At 47.0% G+C, this 24719-nt stretch overlaps 1 protein-coding gene across 2 annotated transcripts in view; it reads left to right on the forward strand.

Annotated features, from left to right (window-relative positions):
* Positions 1 to 24719, forward strand: part of mib1 (MIB E3 ubiquitin protein ligase 1) — a 103767-nt gene that overhangs the window by 69185 nt on the left and 9863 nt on the right. For both annotated transcript variants that reach the window (XM_069191639.1, XM_069191638.1), the window contains exons 13-17: positions 12209 to 12341; positions 15058 to 15144; positions 20911 to 21072; positions 23771 to 23952; positions 24467 to 24659. In XM_069191639.1, the coding sequence (XP_069047740.1) occupies positions 12209 to 12341; positions 15058 to 15144; positions 20911 to 21072; positions 23771 to 23952; positions 24467 to 24659 (757 nt within the window). The remainder of the gene's footprint in view (positions 1 to 12208; positions 12342 to 15057; positions 15145 to 20910; positions 21073 to 23770; positions 23953 to 24466; positions 24660 to 24719) is intronic.

Here is a 24719-nt window from a genome sequence, read left to right on the forward strand (position 1 = left end):
AAGGCACCATCTGTGGGCTTGTGACTGAGCTCCCCTCAGTCAGAATCTAAACAGAGCCTGATCTCTTGAGATCGTAGAAGCTACGAAAGGCTGAGTCTGGTCAGTTTTTGGGTGAGATACCTCCAGGGAAATCCCATTGCAACCGCAAGCTGTGTTGGTCGATCAGTAGGTGGCGCTCTTCCCTCTAATTTCCAAACGAATGCCACAGTAGGGTGACTGACATTGTAGCGGAGCTAGTTTGGGCGCGGTGACGTCATCGCTCTCCCTGCGCGTAGCGGGGACCTCAGCCGCCTGGGCTCTGGGGGAGGTCTCCTTTAGCTCATGCTGCTGGTTCCCTGTTGCGTTACGCCGGAGACCCGGGTTCGCGTCCCAGGTGTCGCGGGATGAACCGGCGGGGTGGAGCGGCGAGGGCACGAGCTGTAGGTGATACCCTCCTTCCCATGAGACATTGCACCAGAAGTCTTACGTACTTGGTCAGTAAAGGTCCCATGGCGCTGGTAGTAGGCGGTAGCCCCAGGGTTCTGGCTCAACTCCAGTTTTTGGGGGCACACTGGCTCTGGTGGGCTGTGTCGTGAGGTTGCTGGTGGAGAAGGGCTGCTGTGTCTCGCCCAGTTAGGTGCCGCACTTCTCAGTGATGGATGAAGTGGGTTCCCTGCTATCTGTAGAGTGTAGCATCTGTGAAGGGGTCCTTTGGGATGCCAGAAACACAATAAAAATGCAAAGCATTATTGCTATTGTTACCACCTTCTGTCTAGTGTCAGTGGAAGCACTGTAATTTTCTAAAAAAAAACGTTTACTTTCCTGCTCCTCAGGTATATTTAAATTGAATATTCCTGATGTCATGCTGTGCCAGTATACTGGGCATCCCAGGAGATGCACAGATAAACACTGGGTTGTGTTTGCGAAAGAACCGGTGAAATGTTTCTTCCCTTCTTCTGTAAGTAATTTAAATTTAAGCATTTTCACTTCTGACATTTGACTTGGATAAAGAGGCTGGTTCAATGCCCCTCTCACACCCCTCCTCACAGAGTATAAAAGAGCTTTTTCCAACAGGTGCACTTTTTGTGGTCCTCGGGAATTTAAAGCGTTCGGACGTACGATCAAGGAGAGATCATAAAACCCAGACTCGTGAATGAAATGCCACTTCTGTGGTGTGTTGCTGCAAATCCTTGGCTCAGCACAAAAGCAAGCCTTTCCGTTCTCGCTGTGCGTGTCAGAAGGCATGACTTACGTCTTCCGTTGACCAGACTGGAGGTTCCTGCCTGGGAGGGTTTTTTAATTCTTATTTTTCGAAGGCTGTCACATCCAGAGTCGGGCCCCTGCGCGGCGGGTGGTGGGAACGTGATTGAGCGTGGCCGGGCCTGGTGTCTCCAGGCAGCCGCTGATGCATTGCCGCTGTGCAACGCAGCTCTTTCACTCTCTCTTTCCACGAGGAGAGGGTTCCAGTCAGCGCCTTCCAGCCATCTCTCAACACCGCCGAGAGCGTGCTCAAGACACAGCCGCGGTTGTTATGTTAATGTATTATGTACAAAGGCGTCGGCTGAAGAAATTTTGGTGCAACAGAAGCAGCATGGGAGACACTTGGTTTGATATGTGTACTCCTGCCTCAGAGCTTGCGTTTGTATTTACCTAGATAAAGAGCTCTGAAGGAAAGGCCTTTTTAATCATTTATTAAATGTTGATTTTAGGATTGAGTGTCAAGACTTCAAAGATAAAATGCTGCTTTCAGTGCCTGCACAAATTAAAAATGATTTATGTCTCAGTGGCGTGCTAGCGGGATTCCTGTATATGCGTTTGTCTTCACTTCTTCATTCTTTAAAAGAATGATGCTTGTTTGCTGTTGTGTAGTGGTGGCATATTTGCCCAAGAGTAGAATTTAATTCAGATGAACGGTGCCAGGACAATGATAACAAGGATGATAAGTGCTTTAATTCATTATAAGATCAGCAGAGATTTTGCAGTTATCTTTATCTTTAGCTCAGGGTGCAGAATCTAGACAAGATTAGAAGTCTAAACACCTGTCTTCTTACAAGTTGACATAAAATCAGATGGAAATTTTGGAGTGCTTTTTGTCTGTAGATCTGTCTTTAGATCTTCCTCCTCATAATGAATTGCAGTTGTCTTTCCTTACCTTCACTTCCTCTTCATTTCAAGTTCTTTTGTTCTTTTGTAGCGGTCTCTGTCGTTAAAGATGTTTTCTAGTTTCACTTCAGTAATTCGTCGTGTTATAAAATATTGGACGGAAAGCTTGAGGTTGTCTTCAGCAGTGGCACACAGGAAGGCCTGCTGAAAGACGTAACAGTGTTTACCACCTTGGAGCCCGAACCCATCAGCTCTCAGAAGGTGAAGAGGTCACTAGTGGGATGTGAGACCTCTGGGTAAAAGTGTGGTGCTGCTGTAAGTGGTGTTGGTGGACCTGTAGGTGGTGCTCTTCCCTCTGGACCTCATAACCATTGTCCCACTAAAGGGACTGGGGACACTGTGCTGCGGGAGGTATTGCCTTTAGTTTGAGCACTAAACCGAGGATCCACGTCGTTGTGATTAAAAGTAAGTGTGCTAACCCCAGTGGGGCAGCTAAATTCTCGCCCTTGCTGGTATAATCTGCCCTACTGAGGTTCATCTGGTGTAGCTGTTTCTCACGGCTCGACCTGATAGCTTGTGTACTGGGGCTGTTGGCTGCTGCACGTCAGTGCTGCTTGATTGAGGCTCCCTCTGATGTGTAAAGCACTGTGCAAATGCAAGGAATTACTGCGGATTGGTACCAGAATTGTGAATAATGTCTTCTCCCCTCGGGCATCCCGACTCTAGCCTCCAGACTTGCCTGGCTGCTCCCAGGGTACCCGTGCAGAGCTTACTGGCTCGATCCCTGCTCTTCCTCCAGGCGGCTGTGGTTTCCAAAGAGGGCCGCATGGCTGTGATCGGAGAGCTCGGCTGCTCTCGCCGCCTGCTGCCTCACGGGGGGCCGGGTAGCGTCGAATGGCTCCGGTTATCAGCGGTTTCCCCGTTCGGCCCGTTCGGCCCCGGCCACGTGCTATGAGCTTTCATCCGCGCTCCTGCTGGTTCAGTGTGTCTGTGGTCCTGTGGGCAGGTGAGAGGGGGGCGCAGGGACTCACTGATGCTCCTGTAGGCAGGTGAGAGGGGGGCGCAGGGACTCCTGACTGATGCTCCTGTGGGCAGGTGAGAGGGGGGCGCAGGGACTCCTGACTGATGCTCCTGTGGGCAGGTGAGAGGGGGGCGCAGGGACTCCTGACTGATGCTCCTGTGGGCAGGTGAGAGGGGGGCGCAGGGACTCCTGACTGATGCTCCTGTATGCAGGTGAGAGGGGGGCGCAGGGACTCACTGATGCTCCTGTAGGCAGGTGAGAGGGGGGCGCAGGGACTCACTGATGCAGCGATGGCTTCCTCAACCCTGGGGGGAGACCGCGAGGTTGAGTGAAGAGCGAAGCAAGGGGAGCACGCAAGCTGAAATACAGGACTTGTCTGGGTACATCAGGAAGCGGTGTTCGGAAAGAAAACTTTATTTTTTAATGGGTGTTGCAATTGCGTTTTGTAGACATCCGCGTCTCTCCGTCAGCTCTGCGGCTGTGCCTCCGGGCTTCTATCAAGTCACGCCTGGTCGCCAGGACGGAGGGGTGGGCTCGTTGGAGGTCCGGTTGTCTGGGGCTGCCCAGCCTGGCTGCAGGGGGTCTTGGAAAATGGCGAGTCTACGTATAGCAGGGGTGGCTCCTGGTCTGGGCTCGGCAGTGGCTGATCGCAGGAACTGCGAAACGTGGAAGGAGTTGAATTCAATTTTGATGCCCCCTTCAAACTCCGAAGCTCAGCACTTTTCTTTAGTGCAGTAGTAATACTAAATGCTGTAGATAAATGTGATTTACAACCCACAGCATATTTTATTGATTATGGAGGCAACAAAGAGCAGATGTTTTAAATGGATTTTTATTTTCCCTTTTTTATTTTATCATTCATATTGGTAAAGTAATGAAGATCCATTTCAAGTTACTAATTTTATTTTGGAATTCATTTCCCATAACAAAAACGTGCACAGTGCTATCCTACCCATTTTCTTTGAGGGTTAAATACTTAGTCTGCAACTGTAAAAAATATATACATTTTTCTGGCTGGAACAAAGTTTAGGATTGTCACATTCATGATTAAAATGGATTTAACATTTATTATAAGGCCAAGCGTTAATAGATTTGTTTGCAACAATCAGAATTCAAGTCAAAATACTTGATTCATCCCCAGTGGGGGCAATTTAATTAGCAAGCAGCGCAACATACAACACATACCAAACAAAACCACATCGCTGAGAACAAAAACACAGATGAAAAACAGTAAACGGGCCATAAACATGTTCTGTCCAAGTAAACTAAATGTATCATGAGTAATGTTACATGAATAATCTTTTTAGCATGTTCCGCTTGGAGAGGAGTTTAAAAGGCTTATTTAAAACGAAAAGGCATCAGGATGTGTCTAACCTGAGGGACTAGCCTAGCCTGCACAGATTCAGCAATTAGTCGAGGGCCTGTGAAGGGTTTTTGTGTAGCAATGTGTAGCGGTGGGATAACATTCCTAGTTTTGCTGCATTTAAGAAGTGATTAAACGAGGTGTACTTCAGAGGCTGCCTCATGCTGACGAGCCCTTGACACTTGACATGTGGAGGTGAGTCGGGTCTGAGAGGGACGCCAGCTGTGTTATCGGAGAAGTCAGAAATGGACCTTGGTGGTCGGGGGAAGACTGTGTGTGTAACCAGCCTAGATGTGGAGGTCAGACACATGTCAGATGACTGCCATTGTATTGGTTCAGGGTCTGCCGAACACAAATGCATGCTTGTGTGCAATAAGAAACCCTTCTAAACACTTTTGCTTTAAGGGACTGTGGTTCTGAGCCTCTGATAAGTTTATGTCAGGCTAATAAGACACCAAACACTAACCGTTAGTCAGCATAAGCAGCAGGCTTGGTCAAATAGCCTGTTCCTTATATGGTAGTGTCCTTCTGCTGCTTGGGAATTTACAAATAAAGTATATAAGGCGTGAGATTTTATGGCGAAGGGTACTTACAGAGATTTACATCAGACTACAATTTTTAAAGTTTGTGCAGCTTTTATGGGACGCTTAATAAAGCACCCTATAATCAGTTCTACTGTGTAAGCCGTTCAGCAGGAAGGCAGGGCCAAATAAATTGTGTCCATGATTTAAAAGGAGATTCTCGGCATCCTTTAGCTCATCTTTGATTAAGACCTCTTGATTCAGTAGTGTACTTCATAAAACCTGACCTGCCATCTCCTCTCCTGAGCACAGCAGAAGGCTGTAGTCGCTGTAAATTAATCTATAAGGGAAGGCATGTTTATCAGTCAAGATGACTGACTCCTGCAGTGTGTGTGTAGTCTGTCTTGGTTAGCTCAAGTCTAAATAAGACTTCACTATTTACACAGAATCAGATAAGCAACCTTGTTGAGGCAAGGAGCGCACTGCAGTGAAGAAACCCTGTTCAGATTTTGGCAGTGCTGTGTATGGTCACAGAATAAGCAGGTTTCACATCAAAACAGTTTTCTCTCGTTCTGAACAAGTCAAGCATCAGTAAATACCAACCTTTCATTTCAAAATCCCAGTAAAGTTCACGTTGTGTACATTTTCTTGCACAAAGAGAGAATGTTTTTTTAAGCAGATTTATGGGGCTTATTGCAGAGTAATCTATAATATTTATGTTCAAATCAACAGCTTGAGGTGCAGGGTGCAAGCTGTCTGCTGTCTTAAACCAAAACTTTTGCTACTTAAATAAAATAATTACTTAATGTGCCCTGGCAGCTGGTGGCTATCGAGCCTCATGTTAGACTTTTCATACATCATCACAGAAACAGTTCAAAATAGCTTTGTTTTCTTTATATAATACTGTAAAGTCAAACATTGTAAACTGGTGGTTGAGATAGTGGTGACTGAGTGATATATCTGTGATGTTTTAGTACATTATTTTGCATTGTTTTATGTAAAAGTGCATCTTCTAAAGGATTTTTCAGACAACAAAGATTCCCTTCTTGTTCTTTGGTTTAGCACGGCTAATTTCTGTAGAAAACCTTTCTTCTTACTCTTGGAAAAAAATGGCTGAAGGAAAGAGAAGAATTAGGTCACCTAGAAGTAATGGGATATAAATAATGTTGTGCCATTGGGTCCTTCTCTCTCTCTGCCATTGTATTAATTGATTGGTATTAAAAGGGAGTCTTCATAATGCAAAATAAATTAAGGTTAATTGAAGTGAAGTATAATATCTGCTTTTCGGGAAGATGAAAAATGCAGCCTGTCTGTGTGAAAGTGTGTTCTCTCCCCCTCGGCTTCTGTAGCAGTTGGCAAAGATGTAAATAAAGGTCTGCACTTATGCAGGTAATGAAGTGTCATGTAAGTGTGGCAGTCTAGCTTCCAGTTTATGTAAATTCGTCTTCACAAATGCACACAATTCTAACTAGGGAAAGCCAGCGAAGGTCACTGTGGACAGAGCTTTCTCGGGCCGCGACGCGTCAGGAAAAGGCTCTTATTGGACAGTTTTGTTTCTTCTCTGTTCGTCACGTTCACTTGTCAGCGCAGGCTGGTGCAATGATTGTGCAGTAGGAGCTCCTGTCCCATCTTCTTGTCGGGTTTCTGCATAGGCTGCCTCGGTGCATGTTGTCATGTTAATCCTTCCTCAGTTAAAGATGGGATTTCCGAAGCGGTGTAGCAGTGAACTGTGTTCGGAGGACACAGCAGGCCCGAGGAGCCCAGAGAGCATGAGCTCTGCGGTAGACATGCATCCACATCTGCTTTGAGCTGAGTTAAATCGACTGGAAAAGAAACAAGAAGTCTTTACTTTTTTGAAAGAGAGTCTTACCAGCCTCTCAGACAATCATTTTTTTTATCCTCAGGGCTCAACATTAATGATGATCCAAGTCACTGGTGGTTTGAAATGCTGGGAAAACCATTTTAGTAAACTCAGCTCAAGCTGCTCTGTGCAGTTTTAATTATTACTGTTGTAATTCTTAAGATCCAATGGGCAAACCATCTCAGTTTTTCACTGTTGCCTCTCGGCCAGCATATTGAAAACTTCAAACAAAAATAATGTTTTTGTCAGGCTTTGAGCTTCTTAAAGACACTCCCACTACACAAAGGTATAAGTTCTACATGAATGTTATGTAAAAGTATTTGTTAAATGTGCAGTGTTACAATACCAACTGTGTTGACCTGAATCTGTCTATGTCATTTTTTCTTATGTAAAAGGCACATCCATATCCGTCACTTTTAGTTTTCAGTATTAAAGTGCAAGTTGAATGAAAGCTTTAAGCCGATTCCTGGGTCCGGCACGTTCTCATGATTACCTACGTCTGATTGATGTGTGTAAGCTGTACCTGAGCCATGTTTCAGGTCTTATCTGTGTTAAAAAGAAACATAAGGATTGAAGCCTTGTGGTCCTTTTCTGCTGGTCTGAACGAGTGTCTGATTTCCCTCAGCGTGCTGGCCGCACTTGATGCTGGCAGCATTGCTTTTAATAAGCGTTGAGTTACACGGCGTGGCCGTGTGTAGATGCTGCAGTTCCCCTTGCGTTTCTTCCTGTTTCCCATGTCAAACAGCTGGCAGCGCGGGCTGTGCCGCCGCCCTCCTGCGTGTCTGCCCCCACCAGCTGGGGGGCGATGCTGGGCATGGCTGGTGTAGCGGCCCAGACTCGCCAGGCCATGTCGCGCCCCCGATCTTTCATTTCGTGCGGCCGCACTGTGGAGGGAAGCAATAGCTGTCATCTTGCTAGCCCGCAGGCCAACTCTCAGGAGTCAAACCATTGGGGTTGCTGCTGCAGAGCTCATCCTCCCTGCCTGCGGACTCATTTCGTTACAGACGTAGGGAGAGGAAGGAAGGACTGATCTGGTCTGTAAGGAGTGCCCGTGTCCCCCTTCTGAAGGGGATGCTAAGTGATTTGCTCTCCAGGGTGTCTTGAGATATTTTAGGGGTAGAGGAGCTAAGATCTGCAGTCTTGGCTCAGACCAAAGAGCTCGCCAGCCAGAGGGGTCTTTGAAAGCGGAGCTGCTCGTTTTTCGCCCACGGTGCCGTGAGATGAGGGCAACGTTCATGAACGTGAGCATTGTCTCTCGCATGAGGCTGCAGGCCCACCTGCAGGAGTGATGAATTCTGTATGGGCAGCGTGCCGTTTTGGAACTTTACGCCGTGCTGCTGGATTTTGATGAAATGTGCCATGAAAACCAGACTCCAGTACCTCACGCACGGTTAATAAGAAACGACTTGTTGGCCAGTGCACTAAGCCGTTGGGCTAGAGGAGAAATAGGGTCAAACTGAAAACACAATGAAATGTGCAAAGTGGTGGTTTTGTCCTCTCGGTACCGATTGTCTCTGTTAAATGTAATTGAAGAAGTGGGTCTTGAACAGATTTGCTTAGATATTTACTACTTGTAAAGAGTTGAGAGTTGAGTTCTTATGTGTAGTTATTGTACTGTGGTGGTTTAATTAAAAAAAACTTAATCAAAGTGAAACAGATCACCACAGGAGAAAGGAAGGGCTGGGTGGCGGAACCCGTTTTTGTTCATTTACGTTGAACTCCATGTGGGCTTCCTCTTGCACACAGCGTAAGACACAGCTGGCTGCGAATGCCAGAGTTTAAAAGTAAAACTGCTTAGGAAGGAGAAAAAAGCAGACAGCAGGCCCAGACGGACCCAGGGAAGTTCCCCCAAGTTCGGCTCGTTTTGGACGCGTGGTGGTCGCCGAGGGGGGCGGGCGGCCTTGCCTCTCGTCAGGCCTGCCTGCCGCCGCAGTCCGGAGCCCGAGCGCTGCTGCTGCCCCGCGGGCCCGTCCGCCCGGAGCGAGGGACTGGGGGCTCCGCCTTCTCCCCGACGTCCGGCCGGAGCCTCGGCTTGCGCTGGATTCCCGCGGGAGCCCAGTGCATCACAGGATGAGCCGGTTAAATGGGGCTGTGCCTCCTGTGTTTGGAGCGTTCTCGCAAGGTGAAACACCCCGCTTACTGCGCCAGGAACCCTGGTGTCATTCTGCTGACGCCTGGCGCAAGTCAATAATTAAATACCCGAAAATGCTTACAGGGGCCCCTCCATAATGGACCGATTTGATTCAAGCCTGATAGAATTTATTTTTAAATAATAGAGAGAAGGTTCTCCTTTTTGCTTTTCTGGCAAGCGGCAAACTGCATTGCAGCACCATCGGTAATCTGCATTAATATTTATGTTCAGCCATTCGCTGTGTATGTATAGAGACTATCAATCCATATCTATTTAATTTAAAAAAATTATTTAGATAGGTTATCCCCAGCGAGAGGCAGAGAGGGGTCTGGTGTGGAGTTCGGGGGGGGGGGGATCTGAGAAGGGGGACGGCGTGTGTTCTCCGAGGTTGGGATGTGAACCAGCAGATGCCAGGAGATGTTTTTTAGTGACAAGAGGACAGAGAAATGTAATACTGAGCATTAAAAGGTCCTAGAGCTCGAGTCCTCTAACCTAATGCCAGACAATTATTGTTCTGCACTGGTGGTATGCAAATGCTACTATATTTCAGGGTACACATGTGATAGTCAAAATAATTGCATTTATGTAGCGTTCTTCATTCCAAAGGGTGTGAAAAGAGCTGTGTACCAGCAGACCCACTACACAGTAGACTGCTTCACAATTCCTTGCAGGAGGAACTTAAGGGAGGCTGGAATCTGTCATCCAGGAGTGGGATTTACCCGAGTCGCAGGGGTAAACATCCCCCACTCCTTTGAACATTGCTTTGTGTCTCATCTGAAAGACACAACATCAAGCAGCACATTGTCCTCAGTCGCCGTACTGGGGGAGCTGGATCGCAGAGTCTGGTTCAGAGGGAGGAGCGCCACCTGTTGGTCCACAAACAGTACGTGCAGCTGCAACCCAGTGATCTCCCATCCCAGTACTGGCCAGTCCCAGCCCTGCTTAGCGACTAAGAGTTTGAGAGAGCAGGCTTACAAGGTGGAAACGTTGGTGTCCATATACAGTATATAATACGTCTTCATGCTCACCGAGTCAGTGAGGAGTTCTCCAAGTCCCCCATCCTCAATCTCCAAAGCTATACCTGACTTCCAATGCCAGCTTGAATCTTGAATCTGTTGTTTTTTTAGCAGAAGCATTATATTACCGACTGCTGGTAACAGCACAGAAGGTGTTGGTTTTTTGTCAGCATTCGTAGTTCCATCCACAGAAAACGTGCTGATTTTTTCAAATCTAAACAAAGTAGTCCTTTCGTGGGAGGCGGAGTTTGCTTACCATAATGTACGCAGCACTGCTTCATGTCTACTTTTGCCATAACAGAAATTAGAGAGCTACTTGTTATTTAAATAAATTCTTTTGTGTGAAGCATTTGTCTGTAATAATGGAGCGAATTCTGAGTAGGGGTCAGCCACTTTGAAAGCTGTCCTTGGATTTTGTGTGTTGTCTTTAATCTGCAAGCCCATGCTTCTGCGCTTCTCTGCTCTCTGCTGCCTGTTAAGTGAAGTTTAGTCTCATCTCAGTCACAGCTGCAACTCAACGGCCATGTGTGACCTGTTCTCCCTGCTCGTGGGATGACATGTGGGTTCAGTCCAGTTTGCTGGGATCGATAGGGTCTCCTGAGAGCGATCCCTTGAGTGCGCTCTCATGCACTTTCTGTGCGAAATGAATTCTGCAGCGATCCTCTTAGCACCACCTAGACATCATGTGGTCATACGGTATAGAGACCAGTACAGCAACAAGAGGGCTTGAGATCAATTCGAATCTCAGACAAAAAAAAATATATTTTAGAAAGGGAGGAAGTTTTTTTTGTCTCGGGGCTGCGCGGGGTGGGTGTCGGTGCCACATGGTTGGGAGTGCGAGGTGGGCCTGTGGCCGGGTGTGGGCCCCTTCTCGAGGTACCGGTCTCCCCGACGCTCAGCAGAGCTCCGCGCCTGGCCGCGGACCCAAACCTGCACAGCAGGAAGGTCTCCGGAGCACCGGGCCTCAGAAAACTGGATTGTGTCAATCTCGTAAGAAAAGAACGGCATCGGTTGTTTTATACACTGTCTGCAATCCATATGATTTTTAAGATATTTTGTAGTCCTTCTCATGCAGAAAACTAGCATAATAAGTTTTTTTTATGCATGCATGCCAGCTTAATAGATCACCTAGGGGAGATTTATTGTTTTAATTAAACTTAAGCATTTGGAGACTTGCTGGGTGGAGAGAAACACCAACTCGGGGGAAAAAAAAATCTTCCATTCAAATTGACTACTGAGAATGTTGTTCTTGTGTTTTTGTGTGGTGTTCACATGACCATTTTTTTTTAACTTGTTCTCTGGTTTCTGGGAATTTGCTGCTCTTCCTTAATGAAGTTTACCTGTGTCATGGCGATTAGTTCTTTTGATTTTTACTTTCCTGCCTGTACTGCATTCTGATGTACCAATGCATGCCCCTGTCTAGCATCTGTATGCGTCCCAGGCAGTGCTGGGTGTCTCTGCAGTGCCAGGCTGTTCTCACGCAGTGCTAGGTGTCTCTGCAGTGCCAGGCTGTTGTCACGCAGTGCTGGGTGTCTCTGCAGTGCCAGGCTGTTCTCTTACAGTGCTGGGTGTCTCTGCAGTGCCAGGCTGTTCTCACGCAGTGTTGTTGTGTCCCTGCAGTGCCAGGCTGTTGTCATGCAGTGCTGGGTGTCCCTGCAGTGCCAGGCTGTTGTCACGCAGTGCTGGTGTGTCTCTGCAGTGCCAGGCTGTTCTCACGCAGTGTTGTTGTGTCCCTGCAGTGCCAGGCTGTTGTCACGCAGTGCTGGGTGTCTCTGCAGTTCCAGGCTGTTGTCACGCAGTGCTGGGTGTCTCTGCAGTGCCAGGCTGTTCTCACGCAGTGTTGTTGTGTCCCTGCGGTGCCAGGCTGTTGTCACGCAGTGCTGGGTGTCTCTGCAGTGCCAGGCTGTTCTCTTACAGTGCTGGGTGTCTCTGCAGTGCCAGGCTGTTCTCACGCAGTGTTGTCGTGTCCCTGCGGTGCCAGGCTGTTCTCACGCAGTGTTGTCGTGTCCCTGCGGTGCCAGGCTGTTCTCACGCAGTGTTGTCGTGTCCCTGCGGTGCCAGGCTGTTCTCATGCAGTGTTGTCGTGTCCCTGTGGTGGCAGACTGTTCTCACACAGTGTTGTTGTGTCCCTGCGGTGCCAGGGTGATCTCTCACAGTGCTGGTATCTTCCTGCAGTGCCAGTCAGTTCTCACAATGCTGTTGTGTCCCCGCAGTGCCATGCGAGTCCTGCTCTCGAAGCTGCCGAGGCCCTGGATTGTGGATGAGAAGAAGGACGATGGCTACACTGCCCTGCACTTAGCTGCCCTCAACAATCACGTGGAGGTGGCAGAGCTCCTGGTGCACCAGGTAAGACCTCGGTCCCAGCGCTGGAGGCCTGTCACTCTCCCTGGTCATCTGGGGAAAGGTATCACACCCATCCACCCATTTTCTAAGTGCTTTATCCAGTACAGGGTTGCGAGAAGATAAAGCCTGTCCCAGCAAGCAGGACGCGTCTGGATAGGAACCCAGTCAATTGCAGGGCACACAAGCACACACACTCACACTAGGGTCAGTTTTCCCAGAAGCCTATTAACCTACAGTACCAGTGTTTTTAGACTGTGTGAGGAAACTAGAGCACCCAGAGGAACCCCCATGAACTTGGGGAGAACATACAAACTCCACACAGACAGCACCCCAGGAACCGAACCCAGGGCTTCAGTGCTGTGAAGCTGCAGTGCTGACTACAGAGCCACTGTGCCGCCTGAGGTGTTGAGCCCCTAATTTGAAATTCAGCTGCATTGTGGGGGAAAGCTCATGTCCTCTTCCTTCCTTCCTGTCTAAAAGACAGGTTTGCTAAAGGCATCGAAAGTGTCTTTAACTAGCCCCATCACTGATTTCTACCAGCTGTACGGGAAGACAGTGTTCCTACAGTAAGCTACCTGCATTCCTCTTACACCTCTTCAATTCTGAATTGCTTCACCTGAGAGACCTGGCAAGGGTTGTTAATCTAGAGACTCAAATAGCACTGCATCTGCGTGCCTGAGTATTCCGATGATTTTTTTAAGAAGAGAAATTGCTATGAACTATTTCCACAGAACTGTGGGATTGTGCTCTTGAGTTTCAAATAGGCTATACGTCTGCTTTTACCAGAATCTAGGAGGTCGGTGATGCCATCAGTGTCATGCGGCATCTAACCGTGTTTGAATCAATGTTCTTGCTCCTTGGCCATTGAAGAGCCCGTAGTCCTGTTTGAAGGATCAGTGCTGTTAGTGTTAACCCCTGTGTCCTGGCTAAATTCCACTCTGTAATATCTGCACTAGCCCCAGGTTTCCCCTTAACTGAGCTGGTGAAGTGATTCTTCACCTGCTCTGCTGTTTAAGGAGGCTTCTAAAAGATACTGGCTGCTACTGGCTGCCATGTGTCACCCATGTGGGTGTGAGGAATGAAGTGGGTCGCCTCCTGTATATGCAAAACACGTTACCTTCAGGGATGAAAAGTGCTATATAAATGCAAGGAAACACAACCCAGGAGTCTTCTCTGTCTCTTTCCCACCTGAGCTCCTCAGCAGAGTTGTTCTTGTAATTAAATATGAACGTGCTTATTTTGAATACAGGCGGTATCATAAAAGCCGTAATTTGTGGGGTTGGTGGGGGCTGAGGCAGTCTAGCAGTGTGAAGAAGGGAGAGGTGTTGCGGCACTCAGCTGGGTCTTCTTTAGGGTCTGACCAGGACCACAGGGGCTGGCCCATATGCACTTAATTACAACACTGATTAATATGTTCAGTTTTTCAGCGCATATGCTGTTGAAATGAGAAGTCAATTAAATTTTTATTTCCATTCCATTTATTTCCATTGCACACATTCTCGTATAGTCCAAAAGGCTTTTGTGTAAGGGGAGCTGATGGTTTTCCTGGTCTGCTTCTGTATCATGGTCAGTTTCACGGAAACCTTGTACATGGTCATTATTTGATAGGCACCCTCAACATTTCCATTGCAGAAAATATATTTTTTTTTGCTATGGGTGTGATTTTGGTGAATCTTTGGTAAAGCTTAGAAGTATGGAAATGGTACATCTCTGCTCCAGATGTGCCTTTTGATAGCAATAAGAAAGGAAAAAACGTGGCAAAGTACTCAATAAAGAAATCTCGGTTCTTGAATCATTCTGAAAGAATACATTGGTTTCTGGCATTAGTGCAGGAGAAGTGAGTTTTTCAAACCTGTGTAATATCTTTGATCAAGTTAACCTGGTTGTGCTCGTTCCTTTACATTGTGAAAATTTAAACTCAAACAAAGCTTAATTATGATGGTTTTCATGCTGTCATGTTGTTTTGTTTTATTATTTTGCTTCAGTAGTTTTCGAGTGGCGTTTCTCGTGCCTGTTGGAAGTCGATCTGTTCTGTGAAGGTGATGGGAAGAGAAAATCAAGTCCTCCCTAATCTGATCGGTTTCTCACTGTAATGATGTCACACAAGGCAAAACTGGAACTTCTTCGTCTCAATGCATAGTCATCAATTTAACACAAACCCGTCGTAGTGCATCGCTCAGTCACCCCCATCCCTGCTGTCCAGCAGCACTACAGTATGTTATAGCTCAGCTCCTCACCAGCAGGTACTGGGGGGGCTTGGTAAGACTTGGTGGGAATATAGATGGAGCAAAATACTGGCAAGTCCTAGAGGAAAACCTGCTTCAGACCTAAAACTGTCAAAACCCCTTTCAACAGGACAGTGATCCAAAGCTCAAGGCCAGAGCTGCACTGCAGTGACTTAAGAATGATAGAGTGAGATGCCATTGCATGGGCCAGAGTCCCCACTTGAATCCTATTGAAAATCTGTGGACAGGCTTGGAAGCTGCTGGACCACAAGCAGCTTGAGAGGGCTCGGGCCAACCGCATCACGTCTGTGTGTACCAGTTTGTTTCTCTCCAGCTTTTGCGGACGTTTCCCATATCTTCTCTCTCCCTTAGACGTCTTTTGCTCATGGAGGTTTATCGTTTTTAATTTCACAAAAGGGGGACTGCATGTGACGTTGTGAGGTACTGCGAGCACACCCATGCCTGATGTGTGTGTGTGTGTGTTGCTCCTGCAGGGCAGTGCCAATCTGGACATTCAGAATGTGAACCAGCAGACGGCTCTGCACTTGGCAGTGGAACGCCAGCATACCCAGATCGTCAGGGTAAGTAGCTTCCTCTTCATTGAAGATCCTATCGGACATAACTATTCATCTCTTTCTCAAAATCAAAGTGGCAGAAAAGTTCATTTACATTTGCAGTGGGTTCTGCAGTGGGAATTTAGCCTTGGATAAAATTGATGCAGTGCCAATGAAAAAGCTGTGAAAGAAAAATGAACAAGTTACCAAAACAGCACCATCTTGTGGATATGAATGGAACACCCTTTCTGTAAATGACACCTGGTTGAGTGTGAGGATATTGCTAGAAACTAGAGAAGCTGGAACAGATATGCTGAAATGAATCTTGTTACATGTTGTGTGTATGGGTAAACTGAGAATTACAAGTAATATTCCCCAGGCTTTTAGGTGTTTCAGTGTAATTACTGCACTTGCAAAGGGTTCTATTCTGAAAGAATTGGTTGTTAGTGCACACTATGAATTGAATTATCCAGATACTTAATCTAGATGTGTTTTATGAACATGAGCGTTTCATATGTTTACAAGTGCCTTGTTGTCCCTTGAGTGTTTCACTTTGGTTCATGGTTTGGGAATTAAGCCCAGGGAGAGTGAGGATACTGCAGTGTGTTCCTGGTCAGGAGGGCTGATGGGCTGTTTTCTGTATACTGGGTTCAAGTTCCTTTTAATTCCTGGCAGCTGAGACTGCTAGATCAGTCACAGGGACACCCGTCTGTCTCTGAAAACTCCTGCTGCAGCTACAGGACTCTCTGCTTTGATAAGTTCAGTACCAAAAAAGATCAGAAGTCAGTTTCAGGAGGTGGGTATCGGGCTTCATGGTAAACCAGTTTGATGTAAGGATTTTTAATAGAGATTTCTTTCCGCTTGATCAAAAAAAATACAGTTTAAAACACAGCTCAGCAGCCTGTTAATACGCCAGACATTCAAGCATTTTCCAGTACAAACAACGTAACCTTGCAAAGTTACATTCCCAGCGTTGGAGAAGCATATTTTTGAATAATCCTTCTACTTTATCTCAGCCGACCACCATTGACCTGACAGTATTTGTAATCATTTACAAGTGGTATAGATATGATATACAGTAAGTACATTTGTACAGTTAGATATTCTAGTCCTGGAGATAGGGAAGAAGTCACTGGTATAAATTTATGCAGATTTACAGGGCTAATCTCACCAAACAGTGATGAATGAAATAGGCAAATCCAATTTCTTAGCATTAGAACCCCTTACTGATACTTACTTCAACAACGGCCTAATAAAAATATGCATTCTAGGATTTGTATCACTTTTTAAAAATGATTCAATTAAAGGCTAAAATAAAATGATTTTTTTAAGCTGCCAAAACCATTCTAAGAACTAGATTCATAGCTGTCTGTCTGTACCGGTGAGGTAACAAGAGACTGAAGTTCTGATGCGAGCAGCAGATGCAAATATTCTCACTTTCTCATCTGTCATCTTGCAGTATTGTGCTTCTTTATTTACTTTGGATATTGGCACTGTGTGTCTTTGAGACCTAGACCAGCAGATGAAGGCAAACAAATCGGAGCAGCTCGCTCCTGTCAACCTGCTGTGTGAAGAAGAGAGAGGTTTTGGGGCACCGCTCTAGAAGGAGATCGAGCCCAGGCCAGGGCCACAGGGGCCCATCGGCACAGAGCTCCTCCTGGGTCTTGGACTGCTGATAAGTGGACTAGAGCGCACATGATTAGAGCGCACGGCGTCCTGGCCAGATTTCCGATTGGCCCTTACCAATCATGGCCTCCTAATAACCCCCATCTCTGAAAAAGACTGGCTCCATCACTCTGCTCTCCTCCCCACCGAGAGCTGGTGTGTGGTGAGCGGACTGGAGCATCATCCAGGTGGGGCTGCACACTGGTGGGGTGGGGGGGATCCCCATGACCTGTAAAATGCTTTGAGTGGAGTGTCCAGAAAAGCGCTATATAAGTGCAGGCTATTATTATTATTATTATTATTATTATTATTATTATTATTTCACCCCCAACATAGGTCTGTCACGGGGAGCACCCCCAAAAATTCTGGTCCCCTGTTTTACAGCTGGGTGGACTGCAGCAAGTGGAGTGAAGCTTCTCCATCAAGGAATAACGGCACTTTCTGCAGCAGGGGCTCGAACCCACGATCTGTCAATTACGAGCCCCAAGGCTGACCCCCGTACACTAGTCCGTCCCTCCCAGAACTGTGGTGTGGTTTCAAATGTTTGGATCTGGATTCGTCCCCCCTTTTCTCAACTGTGGAATCATTTTAAAGAACGAAGAGGGAAAAGTACAGACCTAACTAATTGAAACGTAATCACATTAAGAACCGAAACCAAAAGGGCCATTAAGATTTTGTGCTCAATTAGCAGCTGTGGTAATGATCCTAGCACTGTGACCGAGCAGGAATAGCCTTTTCAGCTTGAACATCTGTGCTGCAGACTGGAGTGTAATTCTCCTCTATCAGTTGAATCCATTTAGAACATAGGAAGGAAGTCAGTGCAGTTTAAAGTTTGGATGAATTATGTTGTAGATCTAGTGTGTGGGGAGGAATAATTTTGTCTCATAGCGAATGTCTAATTCCAGTTACACCCAGTTTAGAAGCAGCACCGTGGTCTGAGAACAACATGTGAGTAACGCATGGCAAGAGAAGGCTTTTCCCATTCCTTTGTCAGGGGGGAAGCCTGCTTAATCACAGGAATGTTCCAAGGATCTGGTTGTCACTCCCAAACTCGAACTGTCAATCAAATCACTCCAGAAACAAAAAACAGATTAGATAATGGGTACATCTGGAATATTCTTGTTCTCTTTAACTTACATTGCTTATCTTTACTTATGTAGATGCTTTCCATCACAAGGAGTGACGATTTTGTGATGCATCTCCTCTGTGTATACGTAGGCAGATAAGGGACTGAGAGAATAAAGCAGTCCACAATGCAGTAGCTTGATTTTCATTTTACTGGAAACACTGTCCTAGAAAAACTTCCTTTATGAGAACTGCAAACCACTTGTGCAGAAAACGGATAGTATATTTGAGGTAAGACTTTTGGCAAAATAGCAAGTTTGTACGAATGCTTTGAGGTGCCTTTCAGAATGAAAATAGTTGTTTTGCACCTGACAGCTCTGTTTCCATAGAGAAGACAAGCTTCTAGTTAGAGATCCGAGTTAGAATGTGGGGCTGTGTCAGTGTGTGAGTTGCAAAGGAGCAGGTGCAGCTGATTCCATGCTGAAAAGTATAAAGAAGGGAAAAAACACGACCTATCTGTGGAGCCTTCCTCATGCTTTCAAGAGCCTTTTCCTGCCGCTGATGAGGCTGTCAGGTTGATTGTATTTAATGTTCCATGTCTGTTTGAGCTCTAGTTTGCTCTTGATCCACAGAAAACTGATACAACATTGTGAGAATCCTGTATCTGATGCTGACATGACGTTAATAAAGCTAAACTCAGCTTGGCAGTTGCATGAAATGCCTATGCACCAAACAGCTGTCTGTCTTCAGCAACGCAGCCAAACACTTATATCAGATCTGACTCTGGCTTCTTTGTTTCCTTTGTTGTCCATTTTCTTAAGAAATTATTTTCTTTTTTCTAAAGTAAGTGTCAATCTGCTGTAGCTATGGTTTACCTAAAAATGCATAAATTGTAAAACATACATTTTCTTTATTATTCTGTGCTTTATTGGAGATCTTTAACTGACAGCTTGAGGTTTTTTTCCTTGAATTTCATCGGGCCTTTAAAGAGCAAAAATAATAATGCTTAACTAACACAGTTTAAATTAAATGCCCAAAAATCTTATGACGACACAAACATGTTTTACTTTAGCTAGGAGTTCCTCATAACAATGGTTTGATTATCCTAATTCTAACCTTGAATTCACTAACCAATTATTAATCCAATGCATTCATTTCCCTGCATGCCAATGCCTGCCTTTTACCATCTAAAAAATCTAATATACCGGTTATACTATGTGCTCTCTCTCCCCATTTCATGGGTTTGGTGCAGCATTAAAATTGTCCGTCCTCTCAGTAGCTATTACCCCTCTCATTTCATAAGAAAGATTATAAACAAGAGGAGGCCATTCAGCTTGTCTCACTTGCTTGGTAATTAGTAGTCCTGTCATTTTTAGGTATGGCATCACTTGGCGTTAGCATAATCCTGGCAGTGGTGATGCACAGACCTGATCAGCCTGTGTACAGAATGCTGTGGGATGTTCTGCCACACTCCGATTGTATAGCAGCACCCAGCTGCTGACCTGGTTGCAAGCAGCTTATTCAAAGCGAGCACACTGAGCACAACATCCCCACACTCTTCAGTCAAGCCTGTCCAAGGCAAAAGGGCATTATCAGTGACTACAATACTCCACTGTGGCTGGCTCTCTCCAGGTGAGGGGACAGCTGCCCCAGGTGGAGGGGGTTCGGTACCTCAGGGTCTTGTTCAGGACAAGGGCGGAGGGGATCGTGGGATTGACCTGTGGATTGCAGTGCAGCGGCTACAGTAAAGCAGACAGTGTGCCACACTGTGGTGGTTGAGCAGGACCAGAGCTCTTGTATTTCAGGCCCCTGTGTGTCCCCATCCTCACCTAAGGTCACGCGCTCTGGGCAGTGACTGAGGGAACGAGGTTGTGGGGGAAAAACGGCTGAAATGAGGTGTCTGTGCAGGGCTGCTTGCCTTGCTCTTTACAACAGGGTGAGGAACTCGGCGGCCTGTGAGCTCCTGGGAATCCCATAGGAGGAGCTGCAGGCTGTTTCAGGGGAAAGGGGAAGTCAGGTCTGCCCTGCTCTGCCTGTTACACCACGGCGCTGCCCAGGAGTAAGCAGTTCGAAAACAAATGAATACCTGTCACTCCCTCTGATGTGTTCTGTCCATGGGAGATGGCAATTGATTTTCTCTCTCAGCTGTCAGTGTGTTACTCTGAACAGCCTCCAGCCATGCTGATCACTTTTGTGGCAGGCGACAGTCATTCTGATGAAGCACGGGTCATCTCTTTCTGGAGTTTCTCGTGCTGTGCATGCTGCAGTACGAGAACAGTTATCCAGATGGATGTCCTGTCTCTCACAGAGCTGGTTTCGGAGGAATAGTCTGCTGATTGTTGAGGCAGAATATCTTATTCACTTTGCTGTTCTTCTTTTAAATATAATCTTCTCTTTGTATGACTGTTGATACAGATTCTTAGTCAACTGATTTCAGCACTTTTAGCTCAAAACCCACCACTGAGTACCTTGTGTGGGCTCAGTGTTTTGTTGGCCCAGGGGAAATTACTCCATGAATCTACCTTTTCACAATTTGAATTGCAATTAACATGTGCATGTGCTGAGTGAGCTACTGATGTAAAACTTAAAACTGCTGTGCTTTCATTGTGCGTCACTATGTAATGAGACTTCTTTAGAATACTTGAGTGCTCTTTAGTCCTGTCCTGTTTATTGATGTTTTGTTGTTTTATGAAGTTATCAAAGCATGTCCTAAAGGCCTGAAGAGCGCAGAGCTAAATAGCCCCTGATCCTGAATATCAATGCCAAGATGTTTGTCTCCTGGAGGAGCTTTGTGTTTGCCTTATTAAAGCTAATAAACGGATTGCAGTCGGAGCTGAGGCCCTTTGCTGTTCAAGTGATGAACAGTGACTGTGGACAACTGCGCTTGTCTTCATTCCCATGGAGCACTGCAAGGCTGGAGTGGCGTCCAACTTGCACTATGGGAATTTTCCCTCTGGGTATCGCGAAAGGTTTCGAGAGATGTGCGCGGGAGAGAAACGCGCTGCCCTCTGTCCGGCTTTGCCTCCCAATGTCGATAACCGCGCCCCTGCTGCCGCCCTGCAGCTGCTGGTCCGTGCCGAAGCCAAGCTGGACGTGCAGGACAAGGACGGGGACACGCCCCTCCATGAGGCCCTGCGGCACCACACCTTGTCCCAGCTGCGGCAGCTGCAGGACATGCAGGACGTGGGCAAGGTGGACAGCCCCTGGGAGCCCTCCAAGAACACGGTAAGCACCGGCTTCGCTCTCGCGCCGATGTGCCAGTCCTCGCAGAGAGCCCCGGCGTCCTCTCCTCTCTTGGGCCTTTCCTTTGCGCACGAGGTCTGCTGGTGAAACGTGGTCAGCGCACGTGTTGAGCAGCGCTTTGTGAAAGATGCCGCTGTGGGAATTCCATCTTTGCACATCAGCAACAGCAAAGTGAGAGAGAAGGTCTCTTCGTTTTTGAATGTCATCCGTGGTAGGGAGAACAGATTTGTTCACACGTGATTGAGCAAAAATAGCTTTGCATCCCAGTTCTTAGAAAAAACAAATTGTCACCTTCATATCCAGATTACAAAGCCTTTGTCACCTCTCTCCACACATAATGCCAGAGCAAAAGAGTGGCACCTAGTGGTCATCTGTACCAATAAATGCTTTCATCAATCTTACTGTTAGATTTCTGTCCAAGACCCGGACAAATCTAATCGTGGTTAGCCGAGATATCCCGTAGGAGCTATCCAAAACAAATGTGGCCACCAGGCACAAATTAACTGTACTGCATGATTGTCCCATCCTTACCAACATAAAAATATTTTCTGTGGGAAGTCAGGAAATTACTTAACATGGATATGCCTTGCCTGAGGAGAAACCGAGTAAATCCATTTCTCTCAAACTGCACTGCAAAGCAAATTTAGGGATACTGAAGACTATGACTTGCGTCAGCTGTTATCACACAAAAAGTTAAATACCAGGTAGATAACGGCAAAAAACTTCATTTTAATGGCCCTGTGACTTCAGACGTGACTGCAGTAACGACTGACTCGAGTGGATTTCTTTCAAAATGTCCTTTTTCGGGGGAGAGCAGTTTTTGTCTGCTTTGCAGTCTGTCACTCATATTTTAGAACATGCCCCATATCTTAATGCCTTTTAGTGAAATACAAGCAAGCAATTTGCTTCGGAGGCTCTGCTGACGGTAGAAAACCAGGAGAGCGAGACCTGAGCCATTTGAAACGTCAGCACTATTGAGAGTGTGAAACAGTGGACTGTGCCAGACTCAAGGTGGTATAGTTTCCATAAGCATGTCTGCAGCGTAGTGTTTCAGTCCTTCATTGTGTCTGTATTCAGCAGATTCTCGTCTCTGCTTTGAGACTGGAGCTAGCCCAGGCTCAGGCGATGACCAGGGCAGGTGTAGGGGAAACTGGGTGGGTGCGGATCAAGCCTTTAGCTTCCCGTTGTGCAAAAAACAAATGTTGGTGTCTCCTTTTAAAAGCTTTGGAAGTGTATCGTGCATTACTAGCAGCCATATCGCCCTGCAACTCACAACTGGCAGCCCACTGAAGCTCAGCAGGTGTGAGCCTGGTCAGTACCTGGATGGGAGACTCCTGGGAAAAACTAAGGGTTCTGCTGGAAGAGGTGTCAGTGGGGCCAGCAGGGGGCGCTCACCCTGCGGTCTGTGTGGGTCCGAATGCCCCAGTATAGTGACGGGGACACTACACTGTAAACATCCCCATTACTTGTGAAGCGCTTTGTGTGGAGTGTCCAGAGAAGTGCTATATAAGTGTAAGCAATTATTTATTATTATTATTATTATTATTATTGTCTGCTTACAAAACATGGGAGCACTCTGAAACCTATATGGCCAAAAATCTGGGTCAGTATTTATCTAAATTAAATTAAAATGGAGTTAGGCGATTTAAATCGGATTTTAATTTTACAACAGAATTTTAAAAAAAAAATATTTGTCTTCTATTTGTCTTGTGTGAGAATTGTGGTGGATTTTATGATGTTGTTTTAGTGCTGTTCGTGCTTGTTTGTGTAAAGATGTGCAGTGCTCTGTACAGCACTGTAGCCTCTGATTCATTATTTAGCCAGCACAGACGGGTCGTGCCACCTCCAGGAACGCACCATACAGACAGTTCAATGCCCTGGAGCGAATGTTGTAAACTTGATTCTGTCTGTTCAGCTGAGGCAGAGTCCTGCTGATCCCTTCAGATGTCAGGGGAGGGGTGTTGTCTGATCAGTCGCTATGATTTAACCTCTGACCTCTGACTTGAGGGTTGACGCAGGAGGTTAAGAACGGAAGCAGTTTTGAAATTTGGCACACAGTGCTAACATCCATAAATGTAAAATTGTTTCAGTGACCGTTCAGCCTTTGTCTGCAATGACTTGAAGGTGGGCTGTCTTTTCCTCCCTCATTCGGTCCCGTCAAAGCTGAACAAACACAAGACGCAAGCAATATTCTCTTCATTGCAAAAACAAAACCATGAAAAATACGTAAAGCTTAATCACTCGTCCTTTGTGTAGAATGGACTTCCAAAGTTTTTTCGCTTGGGAGCGAGCACTCTTTTCCTGCTTCTGCTTCGAAGAGGACTAAATGAATGAAAACACAGATGTTGTGAGGAGGTCTCAAAAGACCCCTGCCAAAGCGTTTGCAAAGCTGATGTCGGAGCAAACAGGCTGTTATAATTCAATATTTTCCAGCGTGGTACGTTCTGGGTGGTGCTTCAAACCAGATCTCTCACTTGTGGGAACAAAGTCTGGGCATCGAACATGAACAGTCGTGACGGGCTGCTTGTGTGCAAGCACAGCTTTTAGCATGGGCCTCCAGTCTTGTGCACGTGCGCGCACACTCTGCTACACGCTTTTATCCCGCTGAGACCCCCTGAAGTCCGGCGGGCGCTGGGGGTCTGGCAGTCTGTCACGTGCTGTACCGTCCCCTTTCCCGCAGCTGATCATGGGACTGGGAACTCAGGGCTCCGAGAAGAAGAGTGCCGCCTCCATCGCCTGCTTCCTGGCCGCCAACGGCGCGGACCTCACCGTCCGGAACAAGAAGGGCCAGTCTCCCCTCGACCTCTGCCCCGACCCCAGCCTCTGCAAGGCCCTGGCCAAGTGCCACAAGGAGAAGACCAGGTGCGTTCACCGCCGCAGTGGAAGTCTCGCAGCTGCGCCTGAACGCGACAGCCGCCTTGAGCAGCTTTTGCTTTCAGGGTCTGTTCTGAAGGAGCCTCTGGCTGTTCACGGTAATAAATGAGCAGAATAATTTCTGCGGCTTTTGCGTTAACTGTGTCTGCGGAGGAAGTTGGCAGCAGTTGCGTGTTAAGAATTACATTAAAGGGGAAAATATATCAAGTGAGGAATCTTTTTCCATTAGCAAATGACGCCAGACTTGACTTCTCTTTTCAGAACCTTTTGAAACAGTGCAGGACCGGTGGAGTGCAGTCCAAAAGGAAAGATCAGCGATTGTGTCGGACTTAGCTGGTTTTTTTTCACTCCACTCCACCTCTCCCGCATTGTCTCACGATCCGTGATTGTGGCTGGTTTGCCTATCGCACCGGGTGCAAGCAGTGAGGCCGTGTGCCTCTGCAGGCTGTGTGAGGTGCCCGCTGCTCTCGGCTGGCCTGAGCATGCTTCTGTCTCTCTGCAGCGGGCAGGTGGGCTCCCGCAGTCCCTCCCTCATCAGCAACAGCTCGGAGACCCTGGAGGAGTGCATGGTCTGCTCCGACATGAAGAGGGACACCCTGTTCGGGCCCTGCGGGCACATCGCCACCTGCTCGCTCTGCTCCCCGCGGGTCAAGAAGTGTCTCATCTGCAAGGATCAGGTCCAGTCCAGAACCAAGGTAACCGAGCCCGCGGCGCCGAGAGCCTCTTTCTGGGCAGCTGCTGCCGCTGTTCCCATT

This window comes from Lepisosteus oculatus, chromosome 6, assembly GCF_040954835.1.
Source record: "Lepisosteus oculatus isolate fLepOcu1 chromosome 6, fLepOcu1.hap2, whole genome shotgun sequence".
NCBI classification, from domain to species: Eukaryota; Metazoa; Chordata; class Actinopteri; order Semionotiformes; family Lepisosteidae; genus Lepisosteus; species Lepisosteus oculatus.